This window comes from Rhinoderma darwinii, chromosome 11 (genome assembly GCF_050947455.1).
Source record: "Rhinoderma darwinii isolate aRhiDar2 chromosome 11, aRhiDar2.hap1, whole genome shotgun sequence".
In the NCBI taxonomy this organism is placed as follows: domain Eukaryota; kingdom Metazoa; phylum Chordata; class Amphibia; order Anura; family Rhinodermatidae; genus Rhinoderma; species Rhinoderma darwinii.
The window spans coordinates 63,807,239-63,823,158 of NC_134697.1; the positions used below are offsets into that span (position 1 = coordinate 63,807,239).

The 15,920-nt window shown below is 39.3% G+C and overlaps 1 protein-coding gene across 3 annotated transcripts in view; it reads right to left on the minus strand.

The window, feature by feature from the left end:
- Positions 1-15,920, minus strand: part of CDH23 (cadherin related 23) — an 818,455-nt gene that overhangs the window by 580,081 nt on the left and 222,454 nt on the right. For all 3 annotated transcript variants that reach the window (XM_075841683.1, XM_075841681.1, XM_075841682.1), the window contains exons 4-6: positions 15,696-15,838; positions 11,877-11,924; positions 9,397-9,489 (exon numbers count right to left, since the gene is read on the minus strand). In XM_075841683.1, coding sequence (XP_075697798.1) covers positions 9,397-9,489; positions 11,877-11,924; positions 15,696-15,838 — 284 coding nt within the window. The remainder of the gene's footprint in view (positions 1-9,396; positions 9,490-11,876; positions 11,925-15,695; positions 15,839-15,920) is intronic.

Consider the following 15,920-nt stretch of genomic DNA (forward strand, 5'->3'; position numbering starts at 1 on the left):
TAAAAATAGTTTCGGCAGGGCGGCGGTGAGGAAGGGGGGCCCAAGTTTGGGTAACAGCCCAGGGCCCATGGTCTACTTAATCCGCCACTGACTAGACTGATTAGTTCAAGCACATATCCTCCAACTTAGCCCAGGATTTGGCTTTATAAATTAAGCTTCTCTTTTTCTCCCAGGAGCCTATTTGAACTATTGTCTATGATCATTAGGTTTGCCAGGAGATTAGACTTCATGGTCACTTAGACCACAAGCGATGTCATTAGACTGACAGGTGCAGACAGGAGGACAACATTTAGAGCAGTAGAATACTTAAGGCAGAAAAAAGACTACAATCAGGTTACATAGCATGTTGTATCTGTCACTTATGTGAAATGTTTTGTAAGGGAACATAGGTTTAAATCCCACACAGCCCTGAACGTTTTTATGGCACACACTGGAAAGATATATAGGGGTATTTATATTTTCGGATACTTTTTGCATAGGTTCTTCAAAGTTAGATCCACACTTTAAAGCGTACCTAAACTTGCAGGTGACGTTTCATTATAAGGCTGTGTTCACATCAGCGTTCCTTTCCGCTGAGGAATTACGTCGGAAGTTTCCGTCGGGTTAACCCCTCATCAGAAAGGCAAACTGAAACCTTAGCTTCTGTTTCCCTCACCATTGGACTCAATGGTGACGGAAACCTAGCTAATGGTTTCCGCTGGTCACCTTTGTGACAGGGTTCCGTCGTTTTGACGGAAAAATATGTTTCAATACTGGACCGTATTCCTGCAGGGAGGCAGGCACACCTAGCGTCATACATAACTATGATATTAGGAGCCCGACTCCCTGAACTGTGCTCTGTCCGGGAAATGCGGCCGACATGCGGTATATCAAGGAGCGAACACGGTCGTGTGCATGAGGCCTTAATGTGCGGATGGGACTAGGACTATTAATGTAAGCTGTAAATTTGCTTCTACTTGAGATACAGCATCTTGCAAACTTGGCACATGAATCAAACCTGGAAGAAGTCCTATTGTCATGTGGATTTCCTTTATTACAAATCCAACCTATCATTTTATAATCTTTCCCTTATTTAGGAAAAATATAAATACTTTATTTAACTTATCTGATCACTATAAAGCAATTCAAAATGTGTCCTACAAAACTTTAAGGTACCGAGATATGCAGTGGACTATATCACTTATCACTACAGTGCCCATAGCCTTGCCTCCTGATCCAGATAAGATTGACAACATCCATCACGAGGTACTACAACATTTTCAAATGGCATACTCGGAAGAAATTGAGTAACAAACTCTGTGTTTTTTTTCTCGTATTACCTCTTGTGAAAAAAAAATTGGGAGCGAAAACTAAATATTTTTGAAAAATAAAAACAGCCCAGTAAAATCTGCATGCCAAATAGCGCTCCTGCCTTTCTGAGCCCTGCTGGGTGTCCAAAAAGTGGTTTATGTCTACATATGGGGTAGTGCCGTACTCAGGAGAAATTGCTTTACAAATGTTAGGGTGCATTTTCTCTTTTATTTCTTGTGAAAATGAAAAGATTCTACATTTTAGTAAAAATTATTTGCAATTACATGTCCTAATTCCACTAAATTCAACAAAAAATATGTTCCTTAAAGGGTGTAGTTTGCCAAATGGGCACACTTTTGTGGGGTTTCCACAGTTTTGGTCCCGCAGGGGCTTTGCAAATACGACATGGCACCCAAAAACCCTTACAGAAACATTTGAGCTCCAAAAACCAAATGGTGCCCCTTCCCTTCTGAGCCCTGCTATGTGTCCAAACAGCCATTTATTACCACAAATGTGGTATTGCTGTTCTCAAAAGTGTTTGTTTTTACAAATGTTGGGGTGCTTTTTCTCCTTTATTTTGTTAGGAAGAGTCTGTGACTTTAAGATCGACCATGACTACTGATCTAGCTTTTGGGCGGTTCTGTTTACTTCCTGAGCCTATCCCACTTCTCTGTCTTCTTCCTGTCAGGTGTGGGTAAGGTATTTATACCTGGCCTCCTCCCTCTTTCTTTGCTTGTGAATTTTTCCCCTTTCTTAGGTGTGGTGATCAAGCTTTGACTTGACTCTGTGTCCTAGACTTCTGGACTTCTTGGAAACTGACCTCGGCTTGCCTCTCGTTAACCCCTTGTTTTCCGATTTTAATTATCTGCTGCCGCCTTGCGGTGGGCTCTGACGAATGCCACAGAGTAGCCTTAGACTCTGTCGATCAGAGTTGTGACGGATGTGGGGTTGCGGTTTTATTTGCATGCTTACTCCCGACAGTCTCTAGCAGCCTTTTGGGAATTGGGCAACGAGTGAAAATGAGAAAATTTTAGATAAAACTGTAGATTTTCATTTTCACGGCCTAATTCCAATAAATTCAGCAAAAAAACCTGTGGGGTTAAAATCATCAATATAACCCAAGATTAATTCCTTAAGGGTATAGTTTCCCAAATGGGGTCACTTTTGCGAGGTTTCCACTGTTTTGGCCCCTCAGGGGCTTTGCAAATTCGACATGGCACCCGAAAACCATTCCAGCAAAACTTGAGCTCCAAAAGCCAAATGGTGCTCCTTCCCTTCTGAACCCTGCCGTGTGTCCAAACAGCTCTTTATTACCACATATGGGGTATTGTCAGAATCAGGAGAAATAGCCTTTCAAATGTTAGGGTGCTTTTTCTACTTTTTCCTTGTAAATGTTTAAAATTTCTACGTAGGAAAAAATTTAGATTTTCAATTTCACTGCCTAATTCCACTAAACTCAGCAAAAAAATAGAAGGCGGCCACGAAATCCACTAGGTGCTCCTTTGCTTCTTAGGCCTGTGTTTCAGTCCATTAGCACACTAGGGCTACATGTGGGATATTTCTAAAGACTTCAAAATCTGAGCAATAAATGTTGAGTTGTGTTTCTCTGGCAAACCTTCTGTGTTACAGAATTTTTTTTATTAAAATGGATTTTCTGCAAAAAAATTAAATTTGAAAATTCCATTTCTGCTGCATGAAGGGTTAAGAAACTCTCTAAATGCTGTTTTGAATACTTTGAGGAGTGAAGTTTTTAAAATGGGGTGATTCCTGGTGGCTTTCTAATATATAGGGCCTGCAAAGCCACTTCAGAACTGAACTGGTCCCTAAAAAAATAGGTTTTTGCAAATTTTCTTGAAAGTGTGAGAAATTGCTTATAAAGTTAGAAGCCTTGTAAAAATAGTACTATATAGAAGTACAGGGTGGGCCATTTATATGGATACACCTAAATAAAATGGGAATGGTTGGTGATATTAACTTTCTGTTTGTGGCACATTAGTATATGGGAGGGGGGAAACTTTCCAAGCTGGGTGTTGACCATGGCGGCCATTTTTGAAGTCGGCCATTTTGTATCCAACTTTAATTTTTTCAATGGGAAGAGGGTCATGTGACACATCAAACTTATCGAGAATTTCATAAGAAAAACAATGGTGTGCTTGCTTTTAACGTTACTTTATTCTTTCATGAGTTATTTACAAGTTTCTGACCACTTATAAAATGTGTTCAAAGTGCTGCCCATTGTGTTGGATTGTCAATGCAACTCTCTTCTCCCACTCTTCACACACTGATAGCAACACCGCAGAAGAAATGCTAGCACAGGCTTCCAGTATCCGTAGTTTCAGTTGCTGCACATCTCGTATCTTCACAGCATAGACAATTGCCTTCAGATGACCCCAAAGATAAAAATCTAAGGGGGTCAGATCGGGAGACCTAGGGGGCCATTCTACTGGCCCACTTTGACCAATCCACTTTCCAGGAAACTGTTCATCTAGGAATGCTCGGACCTGACACCCATAATTACATAAATAACTCATGAAAGAATAAAGTAACGTTAAAACCAAGCACACCATTGTTTTTCTTGTGAAATTCTCGATAAGTTTGATGTGTCACATGACCCTCTTCCCATTGAAAAAACTAAAGTTGGATACAAAATGTCCGACTTCAAAATGGCCACCATGGTCAACACCCAGCTTGAAAAGTTTCCCCCCCTCCCATATACTAATGTGCCACAAACAGGAAGTTAATATCACCAACCATTCCCATTTTATTTAGGTGTATCCATATAAATGGCCCACCCTGTATTATAAAAATAATAGAACGTTCAAAAAGAGATGCCAACATAAAAGTAGACATTAGGGAAATGTTAACTAGTTACTATTTTCTGTGGTATAACGATCTAAATCAAATTTTACCACTAACATAAAGTACAATGTGTCACAAGAAAACAATCTCAGTATCGGTTGATAAAATAAAAGCATTCCAAAGTTATTACCACATAAAGTGATGTCAGATTTGAATAAACACCACACTTGTGCTTTTTTACCCACTACGATAGGTTAGCTGCTGTAGACTAAGGGGATGTTTGTCTTAACCCCTCATCAAACTGCATCATACTTTCTAAGACATTAATCATTCAATTAAGATTAAAGTGGAAGCGTCGACTGGGTGAGGTGTGTGTATGTGTGTATATGTCAAACATTATAATAAAAAAATTACTCAATTCTCTAATTCATAACTCTCTTCAGCACAACGCCTTTACGCAAAAGTCGTTAACGGCAAAAGGAAGTTTAAGTGCACAAGGCTTTTTTTTTAACACCCTGAAGAGAGTTCAAGCAAATTGAAGGCAGCACATTCTGAAAGTAATAACGAAATCCCTCTTGTCCACATTCTGAGAATGGAAAAAAGAGATCAAAGGCTCATGGTGAGACGGTGCTATAGACAGCATATTAAAGAGTGATTTATTTTCTACTGCTCAATTACTAAAGACAACTTGATTTCACAGACTAGCACAGATGCACATGCTCATAAAAGAAGCTACCCTTAGAATTATTCTTAAGTGGATTTTCCTAATGGACTCTGATCCCAATTTAACACCTTTGTGACTAGAATTTGTCATGCCCATTATTAATATGCAGCGAGCAGGAGGGCTAATAACGTAACATTCATATGGCTATTACATTTAAAGAACCAGCAATATTTGCATGTGTAAGGGCTAAGCTATAAGGGTGATTTCTGCTAGGCTTACTATGCCATAATTAATCATGAACAATAGGAACTTATTATACTCAAGGGGCGACCACACAACAAACTGTAATAAGAAGCACTATCATGGATCAGTCAGACTAGAACTACATAAGAAATGCTTTTAAATCAATCATCGGGAATATTGTTGTGCTGGTGACCCTGATATCTGAAATTTCAGTAATTAGACATTTCTGACACAACTTTCAGTCAGCGGTGCATGCTGCCCGATGACTGTGACTCATCTTGCTAACCATGTTGAACACTATTCTCTTCCGTTTACCACCTCTTTGACTTGCTTACTTGTTGGCTTGCTTTGGTTGGCTTACTTTTTGGTGCAATTTGGCACTTTTTAAGCAACACCCATTTTTGTGAAGTCACACCTCTTCTCTAGACACTTTTAAAACTGTCTAGTAGGGTGCAAAAAGAGTCTAAAACACATAAGAAATGTACACCAGTTTTATAGCGTAAATTAAGTCAGACTTCTGGGGCATTTAGCTTAGTAAATCTCCCGAACTGTGTTTTGCCTAGTCCAGCACCTGAGGGGGCGGTGCATGATGCAGAGATTAAAATAGCACCAGCTGAAACAATCTGGAAGGTGGGTGATAACCTCAGGTAGTCAAGTAGCAGTCCAGGGTCAGTACATTGATAAGCTGCAACATTTTGCAGCGTAGGGTAGAGACGTGGCCAGGAAACCTACCATTTTCGATACACAAATAATTATCAGTCGTTTCTAGAGTAAGGCAGCAATGAACTAGAGACAAAAAGCTCAATAGTCTGGAAAAAGGGGCCAGGCTTATATACGAAGCCGTAAAGGTAAGACTAAATAGGTAATTAAGGCAAAGAATCCTGAAAACCTAAACAATAGATTCAGCATTGGATCTGTCCACAGAAAAAAAAATCCATACTTACGGATACAAAGGCAGGTTAAAAACACCACAATGCTACAGTATATCATTGTGGCTTGTCTGCATCCTGCTGGGAACTGGTGTTTTAACTTTCCCTTGTATCCGTTAGAATGGCCGTGTTCTGTGATTTTAAGTAAATTTTATCCCATTTTCTGTGATTTGGTTGTAATGCTAGTGTAGGGACTCACAAGACGATGAGGACCCTTAACAAGGGTTGCAAGCTTGCATATTTTGTCCAAAATACCCCATGTTGAATATTTCTGCCCAATGCCGCCTGACCTTGTGATGTTGGGGGACGATGTGGTGTCAGTACTTTGTGTGGTGCATTTTAAAGGTGCTGGGCAGCTCACCTGATCTAAAAGCATGGCATAACTAATAGGCTGTAATTCAGAATGGTGTGCTACACGTTGCCACCTGCCTGGACAACCCCTTTAAGTCCTGTAAATATTGAATTGAGGCCTCCATGGATTGGACTTGTTTTTCCTGCACATTCTACAGATACTCTATCAGATTGAGATGTGGGTAACTTGAAGACCAAGTCAACACATGAAACTCTTTGTCATGTTCTTCAAACCATTCCTAAACATTTTTTTCAGTGTGGCAGGACACATTATCCTGCTGAAAGAGGTAAAGTATGTGTGAAAGTAATATCTACATGAACGTCAGGACCCAAGGTCTCCCAGCAGAACATTTCCCAAAGCACCAAATTTCCTGTGCAGACTTGCCTTCCTCCCATAGTGTATTATACCACCGCTTCTCTGGGTACGTGATGCATACACACCTGGCCGTTTACATGATGTAAAATAAAATGTGATTCATCAGACCAGGCCACCTTATTCCACTGCTACAAGGTCCAGTTCTAATGCTCATATGCCCATTATAGCCATTTTTGGCAGTGAACAGGGGTCAGCATGGGCACACTGACCAGTCTGTGTATTCTCACATCTTTCTGTAATACCCAACATTAACTGTTTTTTTTAGCAATTTGTCTTATATTAGCTCTTCTGTGGGATCTCATCAGGTGGGCTAGCCTTTACTCCCCACATGCATCAATGAGCCTTAGGTGCCCATGACCCTTTCACCGGTTCACCAGTTGTCCTTCCTTGGACCACATTTGGGAGGTACTAACCACTGCATACCGGGAATAGCCCAAAAGACCTGCCCTTACGGAGATACTCCAGTCCTTTAGACATTACAATTTGGCCCCTGTCAAAGTCACTCAGATCCTTACATCCTTATATCCTAGACAGATTCAATTTTAAAGAGATAATCAATGCTTTTCAATTAACCTGTAAGTGGTTCGAGGGTAGCTTTACAAGTGAAAAAGCTGGTTTCACCTGGTAGAAGCCATGCGGCCAAAATCCACATTGCAAAACTGTGGCAATTTCGGAAAAATGTGCACAGTTTTGTGGAATGGTTTATTTAGCTGCATGGCAAAATGTAAGTGCCATTCGGCATATGTGAAATTAACCTCAGGACTTTCACATGGTGCAGTCAAATTACTGCTTATTGCGGCAATGCGCAGTGGTTTTTGTTAAATGGGGGAAAATTTCCACGATTTTGTGGTAATTAAGGCATAATCCGTTATTTGACTGTACTATGTGAATAAGCCCTTAAAGGGGTATTTCCAACTTCCCTTTTCACATTTTTTCTAGTAAAAATAAACATGTTAGACCCTCTATAATGTTTTCTTTACCCCTTTTTTCTCCACTTTTTCATAGACAGAGTCCCGCTCCTCATTCCCTGTTTTTTTTTTTTTTTAGATTTAAAGGGAGGTACCAAGCTTTTCCTACACAAATCCAGCAAGTGGCATTGTGAGAGACGTTACGGCACCACTTGCATGAGTGTGTGTTCTCCCACCGTGCTGCTGTTATGTATACTATTACGTACAGCATCGGGAATACAACACTGATCCCCAAATGTTGAAACAGGAGTGGTAGGCGAAGTTTCCCCATTCCACATTCGTTACCATCCACTGTTTCTTGTAAATGTACAATGTACTCTGTCCACAGTTCAGGGGAATCTTAGACAAACCATAAATGCAAATAATTAACACGGTAATGATGGTAACTGATGGAGACCTAACGATTGCATTAATGATTGTTCATCCCCATATACAATTAGCAACGGCCCCAGTAATAGCCCAAGTAATATCGATCAGTGCTCATTATGGGCAGGAATCTGCCCATGTAAACCCACGTTTAATTCACATCCAGCAGATGTGTCAGCTCTTCTCTGCACATTCGTGCTAAGCCTTATCAGGGCTTCCTCAATGAGCTTACACCAAAGTTCACACTGCTATCGCTATATATAGAAATAATAGTGTTTCAGGAAACCTGCATACAGCTCTGGTAAGTACTCTGCTACATTCGTCTCAGCATGGACCCACAAAGATCAGCTTAACAGCTTAATAGGATGGCTCTCTGGCTACTGCATATGCCCAAGAACCGTTCTATTCACTTTCATTGAGCAGGAGGGAAGTGGCTGGGTCGGGAGATGTTGCGCATGCTTTCCAAATGCGCGCTTCCGAGAACACGGCCAAACTCATCAAAAAACATGCGAGCAAGCATGGCCACCGTAACAGGCATGCAGCTGCGTCTGTAACTATAAAAAATAAACTTTTTTAAACTCATAAAGGGACTGGGGTACAACATAAAAAATATCTCAACGTAACAAAACAGAAAAATTGAGGTATTGGTAGATATACATAACTTTACATAAGGTACACATTAAGATATGATCATATAAATAGGAATACTCCTTTAATGTTGCGGCTGAACAGCGATTATTATAGTTCACACACTAGAATTAAAGTTTGTACTTCTCCCATTCAATGTTAGAATGGTCAAAGCTTTATGGTGAAGAACCTGTCCAAACCATTCAGTTGATTTATTTAAATTGCAGAATATAGCAAGATAAACCTGGCAAAAGAGATCTCTGTATCCATTCCAGTAAATGATTCCTAAGGATGATATCCCTATCATGCAAGCCCATAGTGAGAAATGTATTTACTGAAGGATAATTAGATGTCCCACAAGCAGAGCATCATGCAGCAAGATAGCATACAGTGACAGTCTGCTTAGGAAACACACTTGTGTGATCCACGCTCAACCATCAAGAAATGGCTACAATTAAATTGGCACAAACAGCTAAGTGATTAGAACCTGGCACGCTGGGTCAATGATGAGATCTGTACAGCTGCCCTGTGCCAGTTATATTTCTATTCCAAATGAAAGGAAAGCTATCGTTTCAAAATTATTATCACGAAGCTGCAACTTTTATTGTAAGATTCATTGATACATGTAATTCCCTCTCACATAAACAGAACACAAAAAGGAATAATATAATGCATGTATTTGTTATCTTGGCATCTTCATTATCATTGTAACAAATTAGATTTCCAATATATACATAAACAGTTAAACTAAGCCTTTACTATTTAATATAGTTAGACATGTACCTCTGCAATGCGCACGGTATACGGCTGGCCATGGAAGATAGGAGCGTTGTCATTGACATCCCCAACCTGGATATTTACTTTGCCTTTGATAACCTGAGAGTAACCAGAAGCAAGTCCATTAGGTGATGGGTCTCCTTCCACTTTTTCACATTTGGTACGTTTATACACACAGTAAACTTACGATAAACTGGCAAATCCAATCATCCAGCGTTACAGCTAAGTAAGGGATAGAGCCATAAAGTATCTCAAAATTAAAACGGCTGTCCAGTTTCCCCAAATTAATGTAATGTTTTGTATAATTAGAAGTTATTCAATTTTGAAATATACTATAGGTATTAATTCCTTACCGTTCTCAAGATCTCTGCTTTTTGTTATTCAGTAGTTACATTCATTGTTTACTTCCAGTGGATAAAATTCTGTCCATGGTCATGTGATGGACACACAGGTGCACAGCTCGTTACAGTTACATTTGCACCTCCAGAATTTTATCCACTGGATATCTTAAAAACCATGAGGAATTATTACAGAAAGTATTTGGAAAAATTGCATAATTTAATTATACAAAAAAAATATAACATTAATTTGCGGAAACTGGAAAACCTTTTTAATTATAAGTACACTAATACTTAGAACTACAAATTTTCACTTGGAGTCATAAAAAAGTTAAAATTAATTTTACATACTTCTCTAACGTTCTGTGTTATCAAACAGACATAAAGTGGCGGTCTCAACTAGTAAATCCCTCAGTGCCCTGCTTGCCCCCTCTCTATTAACCAGAACCACCCTAGTGAACTTGACATGGTTATGTATTACATGTTCACCTATTCATTTAGGCAGACGGTTGGCTAGTTAGTAAAACTCCTTTAGGGTGTGAACACACACAGCGTAAACACTGCGGATTTTCCGCAATGGATTCATTGTGGTAAATCCGCAGCGTATTACAGTAGCGGCAGTAATGTTTCAACAAATTTCGTCCTCAAACAGCGGAAAAAAGCCGCCGAAAAAAACGCACATAATTTGACCTGCTGTTTCCTCCACCGTAGCATGTCAATTAATGCTGCAGAATCTAGCTCTCCTGTTGCGGGTTTTCCCCATTAAATTAAATAGGGTGCTTAAACCTGAAACAAAGTGGTGTGTGTTGCGACATATGCGGCAGAATCACAGCAATTCCACCTCAAAAATCGCAAGTAAGAAAAAAAAAAGTTATACTTACCCAGAGTTCCCTGCTTCTTCAACAGTCTGGCCTCCTGGGATGACACTTCACCCCCATGTGACCGCTGCAGCCAATTACAGGCTGCAGCGGTCACATGACCTGCAAAGTCATCCCAGGAGGCCGGACTGCACGCAAAGAAGGGGGAGGGGGTATATATGAACTTTTTTTTTATTTTTCTGGCGCTGCTTTACACAGCAGAAATTCCACCGGAAATACGCACCACAATGAAGTGTGATTTTTTGGACGGCATTCTCTGCAGTGTACAGGGCGGATACGCTGCGAAGCTAGACGCAGCGTATCCGCCCAGAACACGCCGTGTGCATTCCTACTCTTAAACTGATCAACACTTGTCTATATGATCCCAATATACACGTCTTCCAGTCATAGAAACAATGTACCACAGAAACTACCAGGCTGAATCTAGCATTTCTAAAATTAACACACTGAAAATGCCTAACCGCTCAATGAAAGTTACCTAACTTATACTCCTACAATCAGAGGCATAACCTGAAGCTCCTGGCCCCAATGCAAAATTGTTAACAGGGTCCCCACCTCCCATATATCATTTATAATACTGGTGTCTTCTTATGAGGCTGAGGGGCTTTTGAGCCCCCTCAGGCTCATGGGCCCGGGTGCAACTGCTATCTCTGCAACCACTATGGCTACGCCTCTGCCCACAATGGGTTTCCTGGGATAAAAGTCAAAACATTTAAAAGGCTTGTCTCACAAAGAAGACCGCTTTTTATATTGAAGGAGTGCCCGGATTGGCTTTAGAAAACCCCAGCGATCAGCAGTATGGCCACTACAGGGAATATGTAGTATTCCGTACTCGTTATTCATATGAATCTATGGACAATATGGGTCCACCAGAGTGAGAGAAAGGGATGGTCTTCATAAGAACACTCCTTTAACTATATTTAAAGATTTATTTCAAATTTGACATGGTCTTAGAACAATTAAAATAACTTCATAACATGAACCAGAAGACATTAAAGTTGTCCGCACTTCTTAACAAATCTGTGTCATTTTTTCCATATCCTTATATGTTGAGTAAAAACACCCACATTAGTGCTTAAATTAACATTGAACAACTTTATATTGAATTGGCCAAATGTCTGTTCAACATGGTTCATGCTAGCAGCATTCATACCCAAGATGTTATAATCATTTTTCTCCACCCCTTTCATCACTTCTCCCGTTATCTTGTCCTGTTTTACCATTCATAGATTTTTATGCCATGAAATAAAAAAAAAAAAGTCATACATACCCCCTGGCTGTCACTGACAGAAAATTCAACTGTGAATTCTGATTTAGTCTGAAATTAAAAGGAAGGCAAAATAATACGATTAGAAATGGTGTTTATCTTCTGACACCAGTGCTTTGGATTTTAGCTAAAAGCATAATTACATGCAAAATACCACTGGGAGAGGGGCAAAGGAGGAACCAGGAGTACAATTACAGATGTGGCTCCAATATACAGCATTGTTCGCATATCAATTTTCACAAGCACAATTACTGTCTGAAGTGTTTTTAATCATAGAGAATAAATCGTACCAGGCTGATCGTGCTGGAATAAAATAAAAGTCCATGGATATTTAGAATTGTGACACACCCAAGGATCCATTCTGTATAAAGTTTATCAAGACAATCGCATATTTTACAGATTCTTTTTTGGGGTGCTTTAGTTTATTTCAACAGTTCATAAGTTGTGGGAAAAAAAATACTTATGAAAACTTTCCTCTAGTACAACTTCTTAAATTGTACACCAAGTACCTTTGTAGCAAATTATTTCTATATTGTCCTCAAAAGAATCAACCTGCCTCCTTCTCAATCATTCTGTAGACTTACGAGAAGAGAAAAAAAGTTAAAGGTTTCCTAATGGAGCACGGTGTCGCTTCTGTGATTTTCCTGGAACATACAAAGCTCTGGCTAATGAGGACATGTCCATCATATAAAAGAAACTTGTTTTAATGTGAATGTCCATTAACTTTCAAGAAATAATTAAAAAATTACAATCATTTTTATCGGGAAAAGTATGTGGATTTTCATATCTGGGTTTTCTATATTCACATTCACCTTGAGAAAGATCTTAAGAAAATGATAGGTGTTGTAGAACACGCAGAACACTTTAAATGTTAGCTCATGGCTTGGAGAGGATTCTGCATTCTATGTACTGTAGTAACAAATACATCAATTATATTTAGCAGAGGATAAAACAGGTGGTAAGTGTTAATGCTGCTTGTAGCAAAGTAAAAATTTCGGGTAAACCCACAAGCAGCGTAAATACTGTGGATATTCCGCAACTAATTTCATTGCGAAAAATCTGCAGCATTTCCGCTTAATCTAGCAGACAATCTGCTGCAGAAAAAGAGCACCATTTCCTGCGGAAAATAGTGCGTATTGTACTGCGTTTTTTTCAAGTCTGTGAGATGGTGATAGCCCCTTTCAGGACTGAAATTTTATGCAGCGCGTGGTTGACATTTGCTCATTCACACCCACTCTGCTGCTACTGTATTCTGCTATGTATTTTCCGTCCGCAATTCCGGACAAATCTCATCCACACGCTGCGTAAGAAAAATACCCTGAAAAATTGTTCATAAATTGACCTGCGGTGCGGTTTTTTAATCCGCAGCACGTGAATTTATGCTGCTGAATCACTGCTTTTCTGTTGCAGGTTTTCCCAATTTAATTCAATAGGGAGGTAAAACCCGCAACAAATAGCTAATATTGTGATTTTTGCAGCAGAAAAGCTGTGATTCCGCAAGAAAAAAACCAACAACCTATACTTACCCAGATCTCTATGCTCCTGTGTCTAGCCCGGACTCCAAGGGATAATGTTTCATCCCATGTGACTGCTGCAGGACGTCAGAGGGACACGTCACCATAGTTACAGGTAAGTATGGGCTTTTTTTTTTACCTGCTGTTTTCCACAGTGGACATTCCAGCCGAAAGACTGCACCACAGCCGAAAAATCGGGCGCAGAACGTCTCCAAACATCTGCCCATTGATTTCAAATGGGAAAAACAGCGTTCTGTTCCTACGGGGTGGTTTTTTCACATGGCCATTTTGAAAATTGGCTGCATGAAAAAAAGCCCACAAAAAAGCCATTTTTGCAGCCGTTTTTCATTGACTCTATACAAAAACAGCTCCAAAAAGGCCGTAAAAAAAAGCTGCGAAAAACGCAAATCTGAATAAAAAACTTTTGAAAATCAGGAGCTGTTTTCCCTTGAAAACAGCTCCGTATTTTCAGACTTTTTTTGCTAAGCGTGTGAACATACCCTTATCCTGACAGAAACGACCATCAGATCCTCTTTGCATGATTTTTCAAACTGCTGTTCGTTTATCGATCGTTTGAAAGGTCATCCCATGTAAAGGAACATTAAAAGGGTTGTTTAAAACTAGATAAAAAGGGTTTGTTATTTTCCTGAAAAAGAGCCACGAATGTCAGTGAGCTGCAATATCACACACAACTGTGGACAAGCGTGGCTCTGTTTCTGGAAAAAAAATTAAAGCCTTTTTGCGAACGATGGACAATTTCTTTACGCAACCGTGTGATACATAATTGCCAACACTGCCTTCAATCACAGCAACAGTCCTCGAGGCATGGATTGTCTACTATGCTTGTCCAAATGGATGATATATGTGCATAGAAACCTTCAAGAACCAAGTTTAGGAAATGTGAATGGTACATGTGATCTATTAGATTAGCATATTTATGGAAAAATGTTGGACCCCTCAAAACAGTCTTCACATCTTCAAGCTTAATTGTTCTAAGGCTTTCATTTTTTTTAGATCCAGTGAAAGATAACTTTTGCATATTTTATTATGATACTTTTATGCACTACAAATGTATATTATGTGACAAAATTGGATACGATTTTGTAATAATCTGACTTCAGAAAATACTGTGTTTGATCATTTCTTATGTGTTACTTATTATAGCAGCTTAGAAAGAGAATTTGGGTACATCACCACAAACCTAACAAAGTATGTTCTATTGCTCCAGGCAACTAAATGTTCATCATTGTCATCAGCTATTTTCCTGCCCTGAAGGTAGTTGCTGGGTGATTTAGAGACTCCTCATCTCAGGTTCTGCTATCAGACAGCAGCAGTTCCACACAGAGAGACTGCTAGAAATCCATCTCAGGCCCCTAGGCACTGCCTGCAGTTATCTCCAGCCATTCCAGACACTGCTAGCCCTCTCTGGATAAACACACCATAAACTACAGCCTCCCTCAGTGGTTTCCTAAATGTCTCTTTTGCAAATACAGGTCTTTAGCCTTCACACATAATAAATGATCATGTAACTCTCCTATGGTCCCAGAAACTAAATAAGCAGACAAATGATACTTTATGCCTAAAGTTACACATAGAAAAAACCAAATCAACACGTTCTACTTTAATCAAAAAGTAGGTTATAAATGACATAATTGGATTCTCTTGAGTTTTTGGACATGACAAATACTTAATCTTCATTTATCGTAAACCACGAGGCGTGAATGGTTATTCAGCACTTGGTCAAAGCAATACATAATTTGGTGTATAAAATCTCTATTGGCCGCCTAAAGGGGAGCATGTATGAACCAGTACAGGAATCAGGGTTATTTTCAGCCCGCTTTTCACTGTGGTTCTGGCACTGATCTGGAGATACAAGCACTGTAGGCTTTGTTAGTCAGGACAACAGAACATGTTTTGCAATAGACACCTTTGTGAGGTTGCCAAACAAAGTAAAAATCATTACCTTAGGGCTATACAGGATTATAGAAAGAGAAATGAAAAATGGATGTTGATAATCAATGAAAACAGACATTGATATAACTAATGTCTAATACTACATGAAATGTTAGCGTGACAGATTATATATAAAAATTAATAAATATGCTTTCACCTATAATCATCATAGATACCCCATTGCACAAGCATAAGCTGTAGAGTGCTGCCCACCTTCATTGTAATATAGGGCTGAATACTCTGAAATCTTGCACATTTTTCATTGTTTTTTTAAAACTAGAAAAACAAAAATGTTACTACACTGTGCTAGACAAATATTTACATAATATAATCACATTTCATGGTGTATTATTACCTCACGATCCAAGGATTGCCTAAGCCAAACCACTCCGGTCTCACTTTCCACAGCAAAAAAACTACTGGCTTCATCGCCTACTATTCCATACACAAGTTTGTCATCATCGAAGTCTTTAGCGAGTAGTTGAGTAATTAAAGAACCTGGTGAAAAAAAAAAACAACTTAATTTTCCATATTTTTTCCGTGAACCATTTATCATGTCTGCTATCCAATAATAAAACAA